We start from the raw sequence: 21632 nt of genomic DNA, 5'->3' as shown, positions 1-21632 counted from the left end.
AGTATCCTACTCATGCAGGAGTAATAAAAAAGTGCAACATTAATTTCTAATATCCATGCATGCATATAAACCACCACATGAACCTATTGTTGGAAGAGATAATATATATAAATTATAACTACGGTCTGTAAAGCTAAAATTGATCGTTAAGCACAGTGGAATGTGACTTAGAATAGACTCAGAGTGACTTAGAACATACCCTGCAGATGGACTATAACATCATTAACTTATCATTAAAACCTCGCCTTCTATACCCACAAAATAATTAAATAGTCCGATATGTACTTAATCATCACACTAACTCGCTTAGCACAAATTAATTAATGGTTGATTTCCTTGCTGATCACTATTTAATTGGAGGCAAATTAAGCTTTAGTTCCATAATGCCATGGCCATGAAGAGGTATAGGAAGAGGAGGCGGCCAGTGCTGCTGCCATCGAGCCTCATCTTCTTCTACATGGTAATGGCACTACTTCTAAGCTTGCTCCTGTTAAGCCTCAAATGGCTTCCTTATTTCTTCTCTCTGACTCACATGGTTTCCGCCATGGTCGGGCCCAAATGCTTCTTTCTCCTGTGCAATTTCATCATCGTCTTCCTGGTCAGTGATTCGAAGTTCTCGGGATCTTCTTCGACCTCCGTAGTGGATGATTACTTGGAGTACATTGTCGATATCAACTACTGCACAAGGGCTTTTTACGATGATGATGCCGAGGAGGAGGAGAAGGAGGAGGAGGAGGAGGAGCATTTGGTTGAATTGAACAGAAGGTCAGAGGATCTAATTGCGAGAGTCAACCAGCAATGGAGGCTTGAAGCAAGAAGTCTATTGCTTGGTTATCACCAAAGATGTCGAAAGGGAGAACTATGCGAAACATGACAAATAAAGTCTTGCATGCTTCATATAATACATACTTGCATGGTAGCTGGAGAACAGTCGTGAATTTTTATGTCAGTTTAATTTATATATGTAATGATCTGATGAGACTTGACGAACTTGTATCTGTTGATCAAAAGAAAGAAATGTGATATCTCAATCTTAGCATTTATATGCTGAAACTTGATAACACAGTGAATTACTTACACCTAATTAAAAGAAGACTTGAGCAGGGACAAGCTAATTGATTATTATAGCAAACACATGTGAGTTATTATCAAAGACATGAGCATGGCTATGCAGCAAAAGGAACCCTTGCCATCCTCAGCATCATCGGCGGCGGAAAGGAGACACCTTTTTCCGTCCCCTATTGTAGGCAGCGGGCTGCAAGTGGCCGCAGCTGGGAAGGATTGGCCAAGGGACAAGCTTTGCGCCAAAGAGGAGCTCGAACAAGGACCGGCACACCAAAGTCGAGGGAATCAAGAGGAAGGAGGACGAGGATGCACGCTCTCTGCGCCGCCAGGATATTGCAGCTCACCAGGGGAACTGGACCACAAATCCGACAGGGAGACCATCCAGTAGCTAATCCTGCATGCAAGCGGAGCCCTCCATCGTCGCCGGCACCGGCACCGGCACCGGCACCGGCACCCACCTCACGTGCTGTTTAGAGATGCGGCCCAGCCCACTTGGGCGTAATTGCGGGCCGCCAGCCTCGGCAGCTCCAACTCTAGCTTGTGGCGACCCCTAATGGTTGGGTTCGGCTCCGGATCCTCGCACGACGGCGTGGCGGCGCCGTCAAGTTCAAGTCTTGCGACTGTTGGCAGCGTGGCAAGAAGCTCCTTCATGCAGCGGACGGGATTACGTCGATCCTACGTCGCCGGAGGCAACCTGGGCCCCGTGAGCTTTGCGCAGATGCTGAGTGGGCACGGGCATGCATGCAGCATCTGCGGAGCTGGAGCCAATTTTATTCGCAGATGGGGAAAGGCGAGAAGAGAAGCATGTGGTGACGATCGAAGTGCTGAATTACATCAGAATCGTTGACAACAGGAGCAGCAACTGTTAGAAACAACGCGATAGCTGGGAACTTATATCAATGATGAATCTAGATCAAGTTATCATCAACAAGGTAAAATTAAAATTGAAGCTAACCTGAATCTAATATAAGAATCATTTCAGCAACATCCATCTCTTTGTGTTTGCTGAGAAATTCTCTAATTTTCTTTTGCTTAAGAAATTGCATACGGAAGTAGTAAAGATGATGATTATGATGAAGGTCGCACTTTAATTGTCCTTGTTGTTCGGATAAGATGCTATAACTATTTGTGGTTGAGATACCAACATAAACACTAAGATACCCCAGAATAAAGGATCGGATTCTTTAGTTTGCAACTGGATTTTAGCCTATTTTTTCATGGATTATAGCTATGTTGTTTAATAAAAAATAGTCAAGATGACATTGATACAGTAGCCGACGATCATAACGGTGTGTTGAATCGATCCACATGGCATATGATACAAAAATAATCTCTCGATCGTATTCATAAGTGAAATTATTTTTCTAAATAATTATTTTAATGATTCTTTTGGCGTGCAATTGAATCTCACCTATATTGTTGGAAGGGAATAATTATAAGTGGGCGAGTGAAAAAGACACCTTGTTATTATTAGAATCTAATGCTCCCAACTCAAGTCAACAATGAATAGTAGATTCTCGCGTAGGTTGGCTTCGAGTATATTTCGATCCAAATCTAGAGGATACATCAAGCCACATCATCAACTTCCAGATATTTGGAATATATTCTCTTCACTAGCATTTGTTGCTTCATGGATTATCGTATCTTGATGGCGTTGGAGAATCATTAGAGGCATAAAGTGGAAGAATTCCTTCAATGCTTTAATTTAAAGAAGTCCCACATTGTGAATCATCACATAAATTTAATTTGCCTATGTATGATTACGTAATGTTAGGATAACGGTATGAGATCAACAAGATACGATTATGAGAGATAAATTTTAAAAAATAATGTAATAGAATTTAGATATATAAATAAGTAAATTTAATTTATTATTAAGTCAATTAACTCTTACAAAATTATAACAATGAGAATAAATAAAGGAATGAAAAAGGTGCAGATGAGTAGATTTGTGTGATTCATATTCCTTAAGCAACCAAGTGAAGACATTTGCGTGGATTCGGTGTGTTTGAATCCAACCTCATCAAGATTCCTCCCAACCAAGATTCTTTGTTTCCCCTTTATTGCTACGTGTCTTGATGATGATAAATAAACATTCAGTTTAGTTCCAAGAAAATGGAATTTTGATTCGACTTCAATTAAATTTATCAATTAATTCGATTTCGACCGGTTCCATTATCCACCTGCATGATTCACTCCAGCAATTCCAACAGCACATTCAAAATCCCGATTTAATAACTAGATCGGGAAAGACATGGCGCTCACAGCGCGACACGTCACCGTCTAACGCCGATTCCGGCACCTAAAAAAAGCAACTAATCGGGAGAGTCAACCGAGTCAGTGGCCGACGGAGAAGGCCACGGACGAACCAGTTTAACGAGTCTGGAACTCGCTCCTTCATTTTACGCACGCGGGTACACCCAATGAGAAAATTCCACGTCGGCGTGAGATTCTACGAGTATCCGGGAGCTGGTAAACGGGCAGCAACCGCCGCAATGTGCTATAAAAGGAGCGGTTTTAAAAGGCTTAAGCTTCCATGCTCTCCGCCTGCTTCCTCTTCCTTCTCCTACAGAAAAAGAGACGTCTCTCTTTGCCTTCTTTCGAGTCATTCAATCTCTCTTCATTTCTTCGGATCGGTGAGTCGATCGATCGGTCCATCTCGTCGTTGGTGTTGTTTGCTTTCGATTTTTAGCTCCATTTTCCCCCCGGATTTGTTCTTCAAAGTCTGAGGTCTCTGCTCTTGATGGGGAGCGAGAGGTATCAAGCAGGGGAGGTGGATGATGATGAATACGCGAAGCTCGTCAGGAAGATGAATTCTCCATGGTAAACTCTCGAGGTTTCTAATTTTTGTCTTCCATTTAATTACTCTGTTCCACTTTTCAGAATCTGGAGTTCCTTTTTTTATCTCGAAACGATAAGGTGTCAATTCAGAATTTAACAATCTTAAAGACAGGAAACCTTGCTCTGTTTTTTCTTGTCACTGATCTTCCACTGTCTTTTAATATTAATATTTTTGTTTAATGAAGTTTTGATCCCATCCCATCCAAATATCCTTGCAGGGTTGTAATAGACAATGATGCTTGTGATCACGCTACAATTGTCCAGGTAAAGGATTAAATTTCTTCTAACTTTTAAAAAAATATATGGAATTCTTCAGGTACAAGATTGTTTTATTCTCATAGGTCGATTGCGTGTGTAAGCATGGGATCCTTCTTGAGCTTGTTCAAGTTCTTACTGATCTAAACCTTGTCATCAAGAAGGCCTACATAACTTCTGATGCAAGCTGGTTCATGTTTGGTGATTACTTCTTTCACTGATTCTCTTATTACCTCGACGCTTATTTCACTCATCCATTCGACTTATTCACCTCAAATTTCAGTCTTCAATGTCACTGATGGAGCGGGAAACAAGCTTCATGACAATAAGATCCTCAATTATTTGAAAACAGTAGGATACTGTTGTGTTCTTAATTACTCTACTATTTCTAACTTAAAGAAAAAAGTAATGACTGAACTTTCCAAGAGCAATCTTTAATTGTCGGTTCTTCTGATTTTCGATCCGAAACTATGATTCGAATGCAGGCACTCGAGTCCAGTGCTTGTTCCATCACTTCTCTCCCTAGTTCAGTTGACATCCTTCCCTCCAAGGATTTCACTTTGATCGAGCTAACTGGGAATGACAGGCCAGGTCTTCTCTCAGAGGTTTGCGCCGTCCTCAAAGACCTGCACTGCAATGTAGTGAAAGCCGAGGTATGGACCCATAACACTAGAGCTGCTGCCGTAATCCAAGTAGCCGATGAGTCCACTCTTCGGGCCATCGAGGATCGAAACCTATTGTCCAGAATCAAAGACCTCTTGTACAACGTCCTCAAGGGTGACAGCCACACGAGTAGAGCCAAGAAATGGTCTCCGAGGCCCCACACTGAGAGGAGGCTGCACCGGTTGATGTTCGACGACCGAGATTATGAGCAAACTGGAGTGGCAAAAGGACCTAAGAAATCAAGGCCACAAGTCACCGTTACCAATTGCGTGGACAGGGACTACACGGTAGTCATGTTGAGGTCCAAGGATCGACCAAAGCTTCTGTTTGATACTCTTTGTACTCTCTCTGATATGCACTATTTGGTGTTCCATGCCTCCATTGATGCAACGAGGAGTGAAGCCTATCAGGTAGACATATCATCAGTAAACATTTGATTCAAACTATGCGATATTGCAGATGGATCATACTGTGTACGACTAAATCTGAACTTATTTTCTTCTACTAAGATCTACCGTTGCACCAGGAATTCTACTTGCGGCACAGCGATGGCCACTCGGTGAGTTCAGAAACTGAACAGCATCAAATCATACAGTGCCTCGAGGCAGCAATCGAGAGACGAGTATCTGAGGTATTGAAAATTAAACTAAGTGCACTATCTCACAAGTGATGATTAGCTTCTCTGAACTGAACTTGGTTGAACTTGAATCCCGTGTTGAAGGGACTAGAACTGGAGCTGCACGCTGATGACAGGATCGGGCTTTTATCGGATATCACTCGGGTGTTTCGCGAGTATGGCCTGTGCATCCGAAGAGCAGCGATAGCAACGGATGCTGGCAAGGCGTTCGACACTTTCTATGTCTCGGAGACGACAAGCAATCGTGTTGATGCCAAGACCATAGATTGCATAAGGAGACAGATAGGGCAGACAATTCTGAGAGTGAAGCAACCCCCTAGTTTATCTCCGAAACCTAGTGGAGAAGAGGCCGGTGCCACCAGTCTTCTTCTTAGGGTTTTCTTCAAGGTGTGTTCATTTCACAGTGTCAGAGTTTGATCATTATATTGGATTGATTCAAATGCAAGATAGTCGGCTTTGTTGTACACCCTGAATGATGCAGTCGTAGATATATGGAATGCCTTCGATGTTGTACAAATATACGTACAGTCATCTTCTAAGCTCTTGATATAGATACAACATAATACTATATAATCTTTGGCCCCAAGATAGTTGGCTACGTTGAAAAGAGAAAAGGCCAAATTGTTGCTACAGGATCTCGTCAGAGATTAAATTCCCTTGAAATAGTTTTAGATATTCTTAACTTTATGGTGCGAGACCAAGATGTGGGAATTGTGCAGCAGTGGAGCAGGAGAATCGATGCATTCTGCATGAAGAATAACTGAAGTGGTGGATCAACCCTAAGCCTGCTCGCAATGCAAGTTGTGGATCAAACCCGTAAGTAACGGCGACACCGAAGGAGGAGGACTTGCTCACTGCTCTGCCTTCACTCTTTCACGGTCAACGGCGGCACAAGATTCGGACAGTGAACCGCAGCCAGACTCCACAAGATTCGGACAGTGAACCGCAGCCAGACTCGAACCGATTCGGCTAGTGAACCGGATTGTGACATGAACCACGCCATTACCAGGCTTGCGAATCGTTGACCGAGTTTTCCGGGAACGTGGGTCCGTGATCCGTGCTCACGAACGGACCAGATGATGGATAAACACAAATCAATGGCCTTTATGTCCCTATACAGGTTCTCTCGATAAGTTTTTACCCAATGAGGAAAATCGGAATAGAACATATTTCACTCCCCTCCCAGTACTTTCATTTATTACCGTACCATAGATTTTTAAAAGTACATTTAACCCTCTAACGTCCATAAAATCATTTCGCCTCTCCTCTTGTCGACGCTTGTCAGTTGTCACAGGCCATTCGATCAGATCAAACCAGCAAGAGGGGTAACAAATAATTTATAAACAACGAAGGAGTTAATTGAGTATTTTAAAAACCTACTGGGTGAAAATTTCTCGTACACTATATATATAGATATATATTATTACTCTGTTTTCTCGGTTCGTACGTGTTCTACCACATCATGGAGATTGCGGATCAGTATTTCGATCTCGACGCCGTCAACAGCCGCTCCGAATTGGACGCCACCATCCGCGCTTTCTTCTCCGACGGCGACGACTATCGCCTTACCGGACTCGTCGATCCTGTGGCCGATAGAATCGAACCCGCTCTTCCCACCACCGACGGCGCCGCCGAGTTCCATCTCGGCCCTGGACGGTTCCGCGACACCTGCTTCCTTCCGGTACTTCCTGCACTGGAGGCGTTGCCGGATCTCATGGATCCGCCACTTCCGCCGCCGCTACCGGCGTCTTCCTACAGGGAGAGGAAGGCAGGGAATGGCTTGTCGCCGCAGAGCATAGCGGCGCGGGTGCGGCGTAAGCGGATCAGCGAGAAGACGCGGGGGCTGGGGAAGCTCGTCCCCGGCGGGAGCAGGATGAGCACGGCGGAGATGTTTCAGGCGGCGTACAAGTACATCAAGTTCCTGCAGGCGCAGGTCGGACTGCTGGGGCTCATGGTGCGTATTCCTGATGAATTTTAGTGAATAATCTATCGAATCAGATTGTGAAAAAAGAGAGAGAATTAAATGTTGCAGGAATGGAATGCTCCCACAAAGGCGGAGGAAAAGGTTCAGGTTCTCATCGGATCAACGCCGGTGCAAGAGAAGCTGTCAGGAGAGGGGCGGTGCGTGGTGTCGAAGGAGGTGGTGGAAGCCATGATGGAGGATGAAGACATTAAATCCAATCCGTTGATCGCACGAGAGCTCAACCGTTTCGTTTCATCGATGTTTCGGTAGAAGGGAGGCATTGCGTGCATGTAAATTTGTTGTTATTTTCTTCCAAATTCTTATTGTTTTGTAAAAATGTTCTATTTTAATTTAGAGAAATGATACTTACCATGAAATGGTAACATGAATTGTAGCATGACACTCACAATTACATGCAGTGGGTCCCACTGCATGTTAATGGGACTCACTGCTATGCTATGGTTTCATGCAGTGTTAATGGGTCAATGTGAGTGTCATGCTACAATTTCATGCTATGGTTTCATGCAGTGTATCACCACTCTTTAATTTATTCTCCACAGTTTCAAATTAACCTACTAAAGACTAATAAATCGAATTTTTATAAAATAACATTTATGAAAAATATTTATGAACTTTGTCAAATCATATTCATTAATACAATTTTTATTAATATATTAAATAAATAAAAAAATTAAATTATATAAATAAGTTTAAAATATTAAAATTTTAAATAATCAAATAAATTTAAATTGAGAATTCAATAACATTTAAACAAACCAAACAAATTTAAATCAAATAAAATTTTATTAAAAAATTAAATTAAACTTGAATAATCATTTTAATAACTTAATTAATTTTAAATATTTAATTGAACTTGATTATTTTATCAAATAAATGTGAACCTCTACTGCCATCATAATACACAGTAAAATAAGAAAACTGATGTGAAAAATTATATATATAATATTTTCATCATGTTTTAGGATATAGAAAAAATTTGTGGTCATAGATATGCAAATACGGGGAAGTAAAACGTTTGTAAATTACATAAATTCATAAAAAGAAAATTAAATCATTTTTCATTTAAATATAAAAAAACTATAGAATTTTATTATTACAAATTTACTCTATGACGTTTTAATTAAATTATAAGGATAATAATAATATTAATTAATAGAATTAATTGAGCTTCAAATTCCATGTAATTTTTAATAAATAAGATTAAATAAAATTAGCTCATATTGTTCTTTTTAATAGTTAATTCTTGAGATTTTTATATTCACGGGTATGGATTGCACCGTACCCTAAATCCCTTCATCTCCCACCCTTCACTCCGCCTCCAGCCGCGGCTTCCTCTTCCTTGAGGTTTCTGCTGACCGGAGGTCGCTACACTTCTCCGTTGCCTTCTGCCGCCGCTTTGGAAGTTGGAAAAAGTCGCTGTGGTGTCACCTGGTTGAAGTCTGCATCCCAATGTGATTCTTTTTTTTTCTCGGTGACTTTGGCTTTCCAAGTTTCAGATTCTTTTTTCCAAATGACTGATTTGTTTGAAGTTCGATGCGTTTTGATCTGTCTTGACCTACTCCTGATCGGTTTCCTTGCATTGTTCCCAAGTTCGGAACTTGATGCATAGTTAGAATGTCTATGGAAAGGGGCTTTTAGAGAATCTATTCACTTTTCCCTTCTCGTTTTATTGATGAGCGCAGCTCAGTGTGCAAGTTGTGCAAGCTTAGTTCCTTTTCCTTAAACTCATTGCATTCGAGGCCATGCGACTCAGACAATTGGACTAAAAAATTTGAAGGGGTTTGAGTTATTGGTCTACTTTGATTTATGCAAGCTCACAATTGAGAAATGTGTGGAAAAAATATACCTTTCCCCGGTGGTTGAGATCACTTTGATCCTTAGCCATGCAGGAAAAAAATGCACAATTATGAATAAATTTCATATTTTAACATTTCGAAGATTGATAGCTAAATTGTGATCAAATTAGTTTGGCTAGTTAACTTTTATATTCGGTCATGCATAGCTGTGGTGATATCCCTTGTAACCAATGCTAACCTCTTGCTTCTGCCTTTGCAATGCCAGAACAGATCTTGTCATTGTGACGAGTGCTAGGAGTGAGGCAAACATTACACTGTTACAAGTTGCTAAGTGGGACTTGTGGCATATTCTTAATTAGTGTGTTGAATATGTATTTGTACTATTTTTCCTGATGGTGTAAATTATAATCAAGAAAATTTCATGCTTGTTTGCTTATGTTGAATATGAACATTTCTTCTCATCCTTAAAATCCTAGTACAAACATTTCGACCTATGCTCTATGTTAAGTTATCGACACAAGTTAAAAGCTTTTATTTGGGTGTTAACAGCATGTATGGATTGATGACCAAGATTTTGGCCTAAATTTTAGTGATTTCATCAGCAATTGAACATACATTAATGTGAATTGTTGTATGCATATTGCTCATATGGACTATAACAATTGATCTCAAATCTCAAGGCAATGAACCATCACATCATCCTTCTTTCAGAAAGGTGTTAGTATGTCAGGTTGTCCGAATTATATTACGTTCTTTCTTTTTCCTTTTTTGTTATGCTTGCATCATCCAATCATAAGCTTTAGGCCTAGTATTGCGGTATATTTTGCTTTATTCATTATTGACCTGGATATTTATAGAGCAGTAGTAAACAAGTTTTAGGCAGATAAACAAGCTTTTAGTGATCTTAACTGAATTGGTCGGTATTGCCCATTCTACACCATAGAACCACTGTTTGGTACAGCAGTAGGCCATACTATTGAAACTTGAGCTGTATTTGGATCCTCCACAACTAATCTTATAATGCTCTGAATTTTCGTTACAAAAAAAATTTAATGTCGTGGTGAATGCTAAATATTATTTTATTTTGCTTGAAAAGGAAAAAGCACGAGCAGTTCATTTGAATACACAGTTTATGGCTTCCATATGTGACAAGCTGACTGAGATTTTAGACCTGATACAAAACAACAGAAGAGGTTTTTTTTAAAAAAAAAAATTGTGCATGCGATTTTGAGTGTTTCCAAATACATTCATGCATATGTATTTTCATGTTGGATAAGCAGTCGTAACTTTGTTCTGTCTCTAGAAAGCAGAATGGTTGGTGATAATGCACAGATTAGTCATGCTGAAAGTGCAATCTTCAACAAAATCCATCAGAAAGATTATGGTGGTGCTAGGGCCCTTATTCTTGAAGCCTTGAAGTCATCCTTATTGCTTGATCATGCCTCAGAAATGCTTGCAGTCTGTGATATTCTTTTCCATGCTGAGACAGAGAGCTATCTCCGACATTATGGCATTGATTGGTACCTGATTTTACAGCTTGGCCCTTCTCCCGAGCCTTTTGAGATACATGCCAGGTATTCAATACTTGTATCACAACTGAATCGCGTTAAGAATGAATTGCCAGGTACAGAGTCAGCACTAAACTTTGTGAAGGAAGCGTTTTCTGTGCTTTCAAATCCTGTTAAACGGGCAGATTTTGATTCCAAACGAAGTGATTCTCGTGCTGCTCCATGTGGATCAAACTCTCAGTTTAAGGCCAGTTACTTTATGGATGCTGGTCATCCAATGGTCACTGAAAGCAAGGTTTCAGAAAATACTTTGAACAAAAATGGTTCTTCTACTGACAAAAGAGTAAATCATGATACTTCAGAAGATGACACTGATCATCAACAAAAGAAAATTTTGATCCATGAGTTAGAATCTGTTAAATTCCAAGAGAATTCCAATTTTGGTGATGGTTTATCTTTGAAATTGCCAGAAGAAAATGAATCTTCTCCACAGTCAGAAACAAGGAATACGATTGCTCAAAGTAATTTAGATTTTGGTGGTTCTTCCAAAAGTAAAATGGCCACTCGAGAATCTTCAGAAGACGATGTTAATCAGCAACAAAAGAAGGCTTGCATCCATAAAGCAATCTCCGCTGACGAAAAATACAGTGTTTCTCAGTTCTCTAGTCCTGCTAGCACTACAGATTCTGGTGGGTCAAATGCCGGCGTCCTACGCTGCATGTCCAAGTTGTCTGCTAATGATTTCAAAGTAGACCAAGTTTGGGCTGTATATGATGAAAGGGATGCTATGCCTCGGTCATATGTCAAGGTAACAAATATAGTCTCACCATTCACGGTGTCTGTGGCATTCTTAGAACCCAATCCAATGCTTAATGAAGAAATTCAATGGGTGGAAGAAAATTTACCCTTTGCATGTGGGATTTTTAGAGTTGGCAGTGAGGTTAATTTGGACATTTCCAGGTTTTCTCATCGTGTTAATTTTGATACAACCAAAAAGAAGTCATTCTATAGAATTTTTCCCAGCAAAGGTGAGATCTGGGCTTTGTATAGAAACTGGAACAAGAGTTGGAGAAGCTCAGATTTTCTCCATTGCAAATGTCGAGTGGTGGAGATACTGTCAGATTTCTCTGAGAGTGGAATTAGCATACGAAGCTTAGTGGAGGTGGATGGATACATGACCTTTTTCACCAAGCAGTTGCATGATGGCTTCCAATTGACAAAGCAACTCAACAGAGTAGAAATGCTCAGCTTTTCTCACAGAATCCCTGCGTACAGTGTAGGCGATATTAAAAACAACGCGATCCCACAAGGCTCATGGCACTTGGAACCTGATGCGCTCCCTCCTCGGTGGAGCATCCATGATGCAGTCTGAACAGAATCACCGACACTAGTGTAGCTATAAGATCTACTTATCTAGCTTTCAAGCTAAGTCCCTTTTTTGTTGAAAAAAGGGCCGTTACGTACCAAGGTATAGTCCTTCTGTTTCCACAAAACTTCTTGTTGTTCTTGATTGCAACATCTTCACTTGTCAAAAGCTTTAGCAGTGCATGTGAGTTTTGTGAATGTTGCTGCTGTGTTACTTTTCAAACATTGTATCGCCTATGGTATCCGTTAAGAATATGAATTTCTACAAAAGTTTACTTGGCAATTCTTCACATGGACATCAAAATTTGTACTCTAATTAAAAGTTAGTTTATTTTTACAGTAATTCTCCCAAGCTTTATTTTATTTTTCAATTAAATGAATCCATTATTCTTTGGTCAGCAACGTAAGTAAACAGCAAAAATTGAGTTGGTCATGTGTACCAGTGTACAACTTCAGTGAGGTGCAGAGAGAGGGTCTCCAAGCTTGTCTCCCAAATCAACAGTAAGAATAAGTAACTTGTGAAACGACTGATCAATTGTAAATTTAAGTCTCTTTTGGACAAGTGCTTAAACTTGATTGTCATCAATCATTTTAGCAGGCTTGCTGGATTATGTGGTAGACTTGAGGAAGAAAGAAGTGACAGTGAGAGGAGTTGTAAAGAGGAACAAGGAGAGGAAAGCACATGAAGGAAGCATTAGTTCCAACAAGAACAAATCACCAACTTCCTTAGCCTTCTTTGGACTCCACTATCGCTTTGATGCTTTATAGAGGCATATATGATATATCATATCGTGAAGAATAATATATATATATATATATATATATAAAAGTGACTACTAGAATTGTTTGTTTGTCAATTTGGATTATGTATAGCAACTCTTGTGAATAACTTTTAATGTCAAAATCTACATGAGGAGAATTTTCATTGGAGCACACGCCTTTTTCTCATTATTTTACCTTTTTTTCATTGAAAATTATCTTTTAGGTTTAATTTTATACGAGCGAAAGAAATATTAGGAAAAGAAAGTTGATCAAAAAATTTCATCGGAAAAAATATATAATGCATATTTTAAAAATATTTTGATTTCTTTAAAGGAAAGAAAACAAATAGAGCTGTTAGTTTGAGGGTAAAAAAAACAGAATTTTTTTAATTTAATAATCTTATTAGTTAAAAATATATTAAAAAAATGTTTTAAACATTATAACATGAATGAAAGTAATTATATACTAAATATTTTCTAAGTTCTTACCAAGAAAAAAATTTCTATCAAAATATTTTTCATCTACACTTACGATCCTAGAAAATAAAGCCATAAGAACATATTTTACTATGTCTACTTTTTTTTTAAAATAAAAAATCTTATATTAAAATGTCAGCGAAGTCTTCAATTATATTATTTCTACTAAAAAAATAATAAGTAGAAAGCAATTTATTATGATTTATGAGAGAGATTTAATATATTTAAATAAGCATCATAGCTAAAATTATGACGTCAATGTTGAGATGGCCGAGTTGGTCTAAGGCGCCAGATTAAGGTTCTGGTCCGAAAGGGCGTGGGTTGAAATCCCACTCTCAACATTACTTTTATTGAATGGACAATATCAAATCAGGTAATCGTTAAATCTTTTCAACGGACCAGATCAGATTATCATGAAAATGATGATCAATGGCTGATTCATCTACTTATATATAGTGTGTTTTTAACGGACGATATCAGATTAGGTTTTATAAACATTTCGATCAACGGCTGAAGCTATACTCTCTCTCTCTCTATAGATATCTATATATAGTCGCTTTCGTTATTATGACGAACTCTAGGGTTGCGCTTCCTCCTCATCAACCTTCGAGCTTCTCTCTCGCCGCCGCCGTCTCTACTCTCTAAACTTTCAAGAATTCCTCTTTTTTTTCTTCGAAGATGGTAAATTTTCCTCTTTTTTTTTTCGTTTTCCCCGATTCATCGTCTTTGATCTTTTAGTTCGTTTTGTTTTCGGTGGATTAGGTTCTTCCCAACGATATCGATCTTCTCAATCCTCCAGCCGAGCTCGAGAAGAAGAGGCACAAGTTGAAGCGTCTTGTCCAGTCCCCCAATTCCTTCTTCATGGTGATTGCACGTCTCTCGCCCGTAAAAATCTCAACTTTATAGTCCTCGCGCCCTCTGTTAACTTCGTTTTCTTTGAAATTGTAGGACGTGAAGTGTCAAGGCTGCTTCAACATGTAAGATCAAGGCTCCACGTTTCTTAGTTCGATCTGTTATCGTATCATGGACCGTATTTGATCTTTTTCTCTCCCTTGCAGAACTACTGTTTTTAGTCACTCGCAGACCGTAGTGGTCTGCGGAAATTGCCAGACGGTGCTCTGCCAGCCAACCGGCGGCCGCGCAAGACTCACCGAGGGATGCTCCTTCCGGCGGAAGGGCGACTGAGCATGTTTCCTCGAGGACGCTCCATCGAATGTTGAGATCTGAAAGGTTTTGATCAGTTACTACTTCTATCAGTGTAATCGAAACTGGTTCCGTGTTTTATTTATAGGTCTGTGATCTTGCTGTGCTGCTCCTGAATTACTCTATATTTCAATCATGTCAACTTGTCAATGATCTGTTCTTGGTTTCTGATAGGGGAATTCGATTTAATTGTATATGCGAAAGTCAATTACTCACAATCCGACTGATAATATTCAAATTATAAAAGTAAATCCAGAATATCGAATCTTTTGGAATATAAATTCTTTTAATTCATTTTTAAAAACAGATTTTTTTTATCCATTTCATTCTCTAATGACTATCCATGTAATTCTTCAAAAAGCATACATGCACACTTAATTAATGAGCAAAGTGAGTCAAATTGTATGGTTGAATTGGTTTAATCGTTTGAGCTGAATGAATCGGATGCTGTTCAATTTATGGAGAATGCATCGTCTTGAAATGTTCAAGATTCAATATATTGTGTCAAGCAGACAAAGTAATGAACATCAAATTGCATATCCAGAGGATAACAAAGTTAGAAATCTCACTTGAGAAGAATAGTGTAAGCACAAAATTGGATCAAATTGATACCTTATAAGCATTTTCTTTTAAAAAAACAATTCTTTCTTAAAACCAAATATTTGAAACTACCCAGTTTGGTTATTCAACATTTCTCTCCAGGTATGAACTTTACAAATGTTATATATTAGATAATAGTTTAGTAATATCCATTAAAAATCGTTACAAATTGCTGCTAAGATTACAAGCAATACAAGAGAGTAAAGAGAAGGAAGGCCTAGTGATAACATATTGTTTCTTTGGAAAAGGAATATTCATACTACCAATAAAATTATAATAATATACAATTCTGCAATTGAATGAAAGTTTTGGTGCAACAGTAAAATTGTTATCATGTGATTTGAAGATCACATGTTTGAGTTACAGAAATAATCTTTTACAAAGCAGGATAAAACTACGTATATAATAGACTCTTCCCTAAAACCCTGATGGTATTAAACTCTCTCAATTTATTTACCCTAATTTTGGCGAGGACGCCTTTCTTCTCAAGGGTGCGAATGACTAAAAGTCTCGAGCTCCATCATCTCCCTCGCGTAGTCGTCCATCTCGTTCCTCTCTATCTCTCTCTCTCTCTCTCTCTCTCTCTCTCTCTCTCTCTCTGCGGCAGCAGAAGCAGCTGCCCCTTTCCCAGCCGTAAAATTTAAAATTGTTAGAATAAATTTTTTATTCGGAGGCGTGTGTGGGCTTGGCCCATGAGAGATCTATTGGCCCATTAGTCTGAAGACGGGCTAATCAGACCGGACCGATTGAACTGCAGATTACAAGTCAAGTCGGCCGAGTCAACGACAACGATGAGTTTGACAAAAATAATAAGAATAGAATCTTCGAATAAAATGACAAAGCTAAATAGGCGATTGACCTTGATTGGAAGTCAATGACGAACTTATGTGGAGATGATGAGGGGTCCACAGTTAGAGCGTGGGCGGTGCAACTTGCACCCAAGATTGCTGACCAAGTAATTGAATTGTATCCCTGACTTATTCCTTGTTATCTCATGCATTAGATGGAACTGATGATATCAAAGCTGTACCGTATTCAGAAAATACACACACAAAAAAAAACTAAAGTGAAATATATATATATATATATCTTGTTTAAATTTTTTTACCATGTTTCATATCACACGACATTGACCATTTGGCATTTCCTCCACTTTTCGCCATTTTCATTGCAATAGAGTAAGGGTAAACAGTGCTTTTGTATGAGTAGGTCGAAGAACACTTCAAAAGTCTATGGCCAATAGACTCCCCCCCCCCCCCCCCCCCCCCCCCCCCCCCCCCCAACACATCGGCATATGTAGATCACGTGCTACTCACGTGATCTTGGCCAATAATAATACGGAGTCGAGCTCATCGTTCCTCTGCAGTGCACCTCTTTCCGCTCTCTGTTTCCGTTTTCCAATTCCATTCCTGGGAGATGGAGAAGGTGAAGAAGCCCACCGGGAACGCCTTCCCCAAACGAGGGCAGATCAAGGCCAATATCTTCAAGCAGCTCCTCTTCGCCTTCATCTCACTTCGGAATGACAACCTGCCGGTGGAGACACAGCTCCACCGCCTCCACCGCCAGCCCTGGTGATGCCTCAGACTAAGTAACTTTGAAATATTTCTGTCTAATCTTCCGATTGCTAGTTTTGCAGTGCAACCACATAATTTAGATCGTTGTGCCATGAGGTTGGAGAGATACCTCTGTCTCTGTGGATGTGTTTTTATCAAATGGCCACAGTGGACGTGTCTTTCTCTGTTTCTAGTTGTGTTCTTGTTGAAAACTAAAGAGTAAATGAGTGAAATGTGAGGTTGGTCTCTTTTCTCTTGCTAGCATAATTTTTTTAGCTTCCACCGTGAAACTTATTTTAAAAAGCACTGATGGAGGATTAGTGTCAATTTGTTTTCAGAAAGTCTTTCTTCTTTCAATAATGATTCAGTTGTAGCTGTAGAAACCTCACGTGTATTTTTTTTCACTTGGAAATTAAATATAAGAAAATCATGCTCAAAGTGTATATCTTTTGTCTGCCAAATCATCAGCAAGATTATGTGGCACGGACTTTTTGGCTTTTCTTTTCTTTTCTTTTTCGACTTTTCTCCTTCCAGCTTATCGTCCTGTATGGAGCATCATCATTGTAAAGCGATGGATCATTTAACAATTAAGGCGATGACTACAGTAAGATGGCAAAATCACACAAGATAGTAGATTCTGATACGACTAAATGTCTTCGGCGTCGAGATGTGGATTGGGATTGGATTTTGTGTTAGGATCTGCAGCGACAGAGACAGCGTATCTACCCCTTATTCAATTCATTTATTGGCTGATCGTAGAGGAGGGGAAGATGGTATTAGAAAGAAAAACACTTATAAACTAATGCAGTGTCAATTTTTCCTTTGAAAAAAAAAATGCACTTAGTAGACATAATCGAAAAGTACTTATAAATTAATACCATGACTCATGACCTGCAGACTCACCGATACGCAATGGAATCTCAATCTTACGGTGACCAAGTCTCCAAAACCTTTCAAACCTAAATGGAGATTATCTACTTCTTAATTTCAATTAGATCGATGTTATTTTTAAAGTTCTGTTCAAATATATTTGCCCAACTACTAAAGTGAGAAAATAAAAGCAAAGGACTAGGGCATATATCCTTCTCGATGCGTGAGCACTTTCCTTCCTTCTCATTCATTCTTCTGCTTTCCTTCCAGATCTCTAGTTTTGCTGAACTTGCTTGCTGCCAGGAAACCACAGATGAAGTTGGCTGTCCAATTAACTTGTTAAAATTTAGAATCAATACGGTTATGGCCACTGAATATGAGTTAAAGAGTAAATGAGGCTAATGGGAAGGCAATCCTTTACGTTCTTGTGTTCCTATATATCATAAAAAATGCTTAACCCCGGAGCTGATAGATTGGTTTCAGTCGGCAACAAAAACTTGCTTAAATTGAGTGTAGATGGTAGCAAAGAAGGCAAGGCTGCAGGTCAAGTTCGAAAGCATAGAAACCTACAAAAACTAAAGATTGATGTTGTTCAGTCAATACTATATTCGATTTTGCTCTCTTTCTACTCCATGAAGTTAATTTCTCACGGTTCCCTTCTATCTTAAAAGGCCATGCATGTTTTAGTTCCTCATGCATATTCCTGTTATATTCTTCTTGTATGATAGCATTGGTTCAGTCACTTGTCATGTCTAGTTCACACAGTTTGAACATGTAGGTTCATATAGTCCACCTTGTCAGGCCGGATTGATATTTCAGCCGTTTTATAACCAAAATATATCATGGCAGCAGAACATGGTTCATTTATGCTTTTTTGGTGTGAATACTGTCTGTCTGTTGCCTATCTACCCAACTTTAGACAAACATAAATACTTTTTTAATAGGATGTTTCTGTGTGAATTATAATCCAAGTAGCAAGTGATACACTTGATCACTAAGAAAACCGGATTTTTAACAGCTTCAGGGAAGACAGTGCATGGAAGCACAGTGCTGCCTATACTGAAACTGGCACTGAATCAAGTAGATCAGATTTTAGGGTCAAACTGAGAGAATATATTTATCAACAACTATGCACCATGAGGAGGCTGGAGATACTTCAAAATCCATGCACAGTAGTCTCAAACTTTGCATCGTGGAGTCATTGGAAGACAGAAATTCCTGTCCCCTTCCTTTGATTGAAAGCTCGTGCTTGCTCCAGTTTATTCATTCCTGTGCAATCTGACAGGCCACTGCCTCAGCAACAGTACCACTATGCAGTCATTCGAAGCAAATTAAATATAACTGTTTGCGTAAGGAAAAGTGACTGCACTTTTGTACCATATTTACTGCAATTTGATAGCTTTGTTGCAGATACAGAAATTTTTGCAGAAACACTCTCTGACTTTGATTTTAATGAGCTCGAGAATTTTGAGTTCTAATTGGTCCTAAAATATTTTAAGCAATCAGAAGAAAATAAACATGTCGATTTTGCTTGGTAAGGAAATGCACAAAATGCTCACAAATAACAGATGCAATAGATATTTATCCCCAGGATCTTGATGTATTGCTTCTTTTTTGATAATACTAGCTAGAAGTGGACAGTCTTCTTCTGATTATAAATCTAAAAGCTCAAATGACTCTTTGTCTAATAATCAATGTTTTTAAATTTTTCATTCCAAAAATATCACGTAGTGTATCAGATTCGAATTGTAAATATATAGTTAATCTGTCTAATACTTTATCGCTGCATATCGGAGGCCTGTTTCCTTTATCCTTCAGCCATTTTGATGTGATCGATCACATTAAATAGCTTTTGTCTTATTCCTTAGAATCGGACTACGTTCTCTGAGAAACTGGAGACAGCCAAAGAAGACCCCACATCTTGAATTAATTCCACATACAAATGAACTGAAGGATGAAGGATAGATTGTCCCCATTCATCTTCCCAGAATAAATAATTGGTCTATATTGACAATTTTATATATATATATATATATATATATATATATATATATATATATATATATATATATACACTCACAGTAGCTTTAATTTTATCTGCTTTACCTGGATAGTGAAATTAATTAAACAAGCAGTAGTGTTACTCCATGCATCTCTGTGGCTGCTCGGCTAGGGTTTAATAATTAAAGCGCAAGGTAGGTGACAAAGTGCGAATGGAGGAGAGGGTTTTGGATGGTTGCATATAGATGACGACTGAGATCAGGCTTAATGGACAGAACGTACATGCATAAATTGGCCCTCTCCTTAACGTGGCTCAGCCTACTGTATTTGTCTGAAACCTGTATGCATGACGCAGGGAACAGTTGCTTGGGACATGCATACCCAGGAGCAGCTCATCACAGTGCAATATTGATAGATCAACTACATCAAAAACCACCTCAAAAGATCACAAAATAACTATTAAATATTTCAATTTATTGTAAATACATTTCTACCATCAGATCCAAAATTGCACCTATATATTCTTTTTCTTTTTCTTTTGATTGATTATTAGATAAAAATTAAATATATTCACACTCTTAGGTATAAGTGTATAAATTTGTATACAGATAAAATACATAAGTATTATAGACCCGGGAATGACCCACTCATGCACCAATTCGGGCCCACCATGTGGCATCTCCCTCTCTTCTCATAGTTCCTTCTTTAACGAATTAGCTGGCTCCCCTCCGTCGCTACTCCACGCATTTCCTACCTACTTCCGGCCGGGCCATGGAGTCGTCGTCGTCTGCAGCCGGCGGGCCGTCGTCGTCGCGGCCGAGCCGGTACGAGTCGCAGAAGCGTCGGGACTGGAACACGTTCCTGCAGTACCTGAGGAACCACAAGCCGCCGCTGGTGCTCTCGCACTGCAGCGCCGCCCACCTCATCGAGTTCCTGCGCCACCTCGACCAGTACGGAAAGACTAAGGTCCACCTCCCTCGGTGCCCCTTCTACGGCGCCGCCGCCGACCCCACCTTGGGGATGGCGGATCCCACGTCGGCCTGCGGTTGCCCGCTCCGCCAGGCCTGGGGCTCCCTCGATGCCCTCGTCGGCCGCCTCCGCGCTGCCTATGAGGAGTCAGGCTCCGGCACCGCTGAGACCAACCCCTTCGCCGCCCGAGCCGTCCGCATCTACCTCCGCGACGTTCGCGAAGCCCAGGCCAAGGCACGCGGCATCCCCTTTCACAAAAAGAGGCGCAGCAAGGGACCCTCCACCGCCGATCAAGCTGCCGGAGGTGAGTCCGTCTCCTCCGCCGCCGCCATCAGCGGCGAGAGCTCCGGTGGCTCCGCTCGTGGTGGTAGCTAGGGACTAGTTCTAATAATTAAATTAAAGATCTCTGTTTCTCTCTTCTATCTGATCTCTGGTAAGCATGCATTGATTTGATGATTTCTATTCGCGGATCAACAAATAATTAACTAACGGAGAGATTTCATGGAAAAACACTGTGGTTTAGTTAACATCTTCGAGTTTAATTTTTAGTTTTCAGCATCTCTCAAAATTTAAGTCAATCTATATTTTCTTTTGTAGTTTCTTTGGATATAGAACATTATCAATTCTTCTTGTCTAAAAAGCAAAACTTTACACAATTGTTTTGCACTTAAAAAGATTGAGAAAAAAAACTTTAAGGTTGCAGTGTAGATTTTCAAGTTCATGATACATACAAATATATATGTAGATCTTCGAATAAAAAGACAAATTATAAACAAACTCACGAGTTTTGTTCTCTGAGATCTGGATCGATCTGACACTGATCTGATGCAACAAAAACACGCATAACTTTCAGTCTTAGGTTTTGTTCTCTGATTGAGACCTGAGATAACGTTTATGCAATGTCTGACCATTGATTTGCTGCAAGTAGCTAAGGTTAATCAGAAGAGAAATCAATCGATCGATCAATCTTTACGCTCGTACTTGCTCTTCATTCATGATCTTCTGCCTCAAAAAGCTCACTTTTCTCTTTCATCAGTCTCTTGGCAATTTGCAGCCATTCCTCAGTGCTCAACGCAGTGTACCT

The 21632-nt window shown here is 39.6% G+C and overlaps 4 protein-coding genes and 1 non-coding gene across 6 annotated transcripts; all 5 read left to right on the top strand.

The window, feature by feature from the left end:
- The first annotated feature begins 3626 nt into the window (after nt 1–3626).
- Nucleotides 3627–5951, top strand: LOC141839212 (ACT domain-containing protein ACR6-like). Its single transcript, XM_074726908.1, has 7 exons — nt 3627–3888; nt 4125–4170; nt 4248–4362; nt 4445–4512; nt 4647–5234; nt 5351–5455; nt 5546–5951. The coding sequence occupies exons 1-7, from the start codon at nt 3809–3811 to the stop codon at nt 5876–5878; spliced, it is 1335 nt and encodes a 444-aa protein (XP_074583009.1). The 5' UTR covers nt 3627–3808; the 3' UTR covers nt 5879–5951.
- A 2782-nt stretch (nt 5952–8733) lies between these two features.
- On the top strand, nt 8734–12355 carry LOC141838979 (uncharacterized). Of its 2 annotated transcripts, none has more exons than XM_074726617.1 (2): nt 8734–8896; nt 10552–12355. In XM_074726617.1, the coding sequence occupies exon 2, from the start codon at nt 10553–10555 to the stop codon at nt 12119–12121; it is 1569 nt and encodes a 522-aa protein (XP_074582718.1). In that variant the 5' UTR covers nt 8734–8896; nt 10552; the 3' UTR covers nt 12122–12355. The 2 variants fall into 2 exon arrangements, with proteins under 2 accessions (XP_074582718.1, XP_074582716.1); XM_074726615.1 differs by having other exon boundaries at nt 10545–12355.
- A 1257-nt stretch (nt 12356–13612) lies between these two features.
- TRNAL-AAG (transfer RNA leucine (anticodon AAG)) lies at nt 13613–13693 on the top strand. Its single transcript has one exon. It is a non-coding gene; the product is annotated as a tRNA-Leu (tRNA).
- Nucleotides 13694–13939: 246 nt separating this feature from the next.
- LOC141840579 (small ribosomal subunit protein eS27y-like) lies at nt 13940–14663 on the top strand. The gene is made up of 4 exons (XM_074728619.1): nt 13940–14033; nt 14115–14216; nt 14301–14329; nt 14411–14663. Exons 1-4 carry the CDS (start codon nt 14031–14033, stop codon nt 14535–14537), a joined length of 261 nt encoding a protein of 86 aa, XP_074584720.1. The 5' UTR covers nt 13940–14030; the 3' UTR covers nt 14538–14663.
- A 1978-nt stretch (nt 14664–16641) lies between these two features.
- On the top strand, nt 16642–20923 carry LOC141838980 (protein LIGHT-DEPENDENT SHORT HYPOCOTYLS 5-like). The gene is made up of 2 exons (XM_074726618.1): nt 16642–16661; nt 20338–20923. Exon 2 carries the CDS (start codon nt 20351–20353, stop codon nt 20921–20923), a length of 573 nt encoding a protein of 190 aa, XP_074582719.1. The 5' UTR covers nt 16642–16661; nt 20338–20350.
- The last annotated feature ends 709 nt before the right edge of the window (nt 20924–21632 follow it).

This window comes from Curcuma longa, chromosome 11 (genome assembly GCF_044706935.1).
Source record: "Curcuma longa cultivar G26 ecotype Majalengka, Jawa Barat chromosome 11, ITB_CL_G26_1.1, whole genome shotgun sequence".
Lineage (NCBI taxonomy): Eukaryota > Viridiplantae > Streptophyta > Magnoliopsida > Zingiberales > Zingiberaceae > Curcuma > Curcuma longa.
Note: the sequence above shows the minus strand (reverse complement) of the source record. Positions and strands in the feature narration are given on the sequence as shown.

Bases quoted from the DNA above. Each gene is read 5' to 3' on its own strand.
- LOC141839212 (XM_074726908.1), top strand. From the start codon at position 3,809: ATGGGGAGCGAGAGGTATCAAGCAGGGGAGGTGGATGATGATGAATAC. The intron at 4,363-4,444 runs GTGATTACTTCT...CTCAAATTTCAG, and splicing joins TGCAAGCTGGTTCATGTTTG to TCTTCAATGTCACTGATGGA. The intron at 5,456-5,545 runs GTATTGAAAATT...CCCGTGTTGAAG, and splicing joins TCGAGAGACGAGTATCTGAG to GGACTAGAACTGGAGCTGCA.
- LOC141838979 (XM_074726617.1), top strand. From the start codon at position 10,553: ATGGTTGGTGATAATGCACAGATTAGTCATGCTGAAAGTGCAATCTTC.
- LOC141840579 (XM_074728619.1), top strand. The intron at 14,217-14,300 runs GTGATTGCACGT...TTGAAATTGTAG, and splicing joins CCCCCAATTCCTTCTTCATG to GACGTGAAGTGTCAAGGCTG. The intron at 14,330-14,410 runs GTAAGATCAAGG...TCTCCCTTGCAG, and splicing joins TGTCAAGGCTGCTTCAACAT to AACTACTGTTTTTAGTCACT.
- LOC141838980 (XM_074726618.1), top strand. From the start codon at position 20,351: ATGGAGTCGTCGTCGTCTGCAGCCGGCGGGCCGTCGTCGTCGCGGCCG.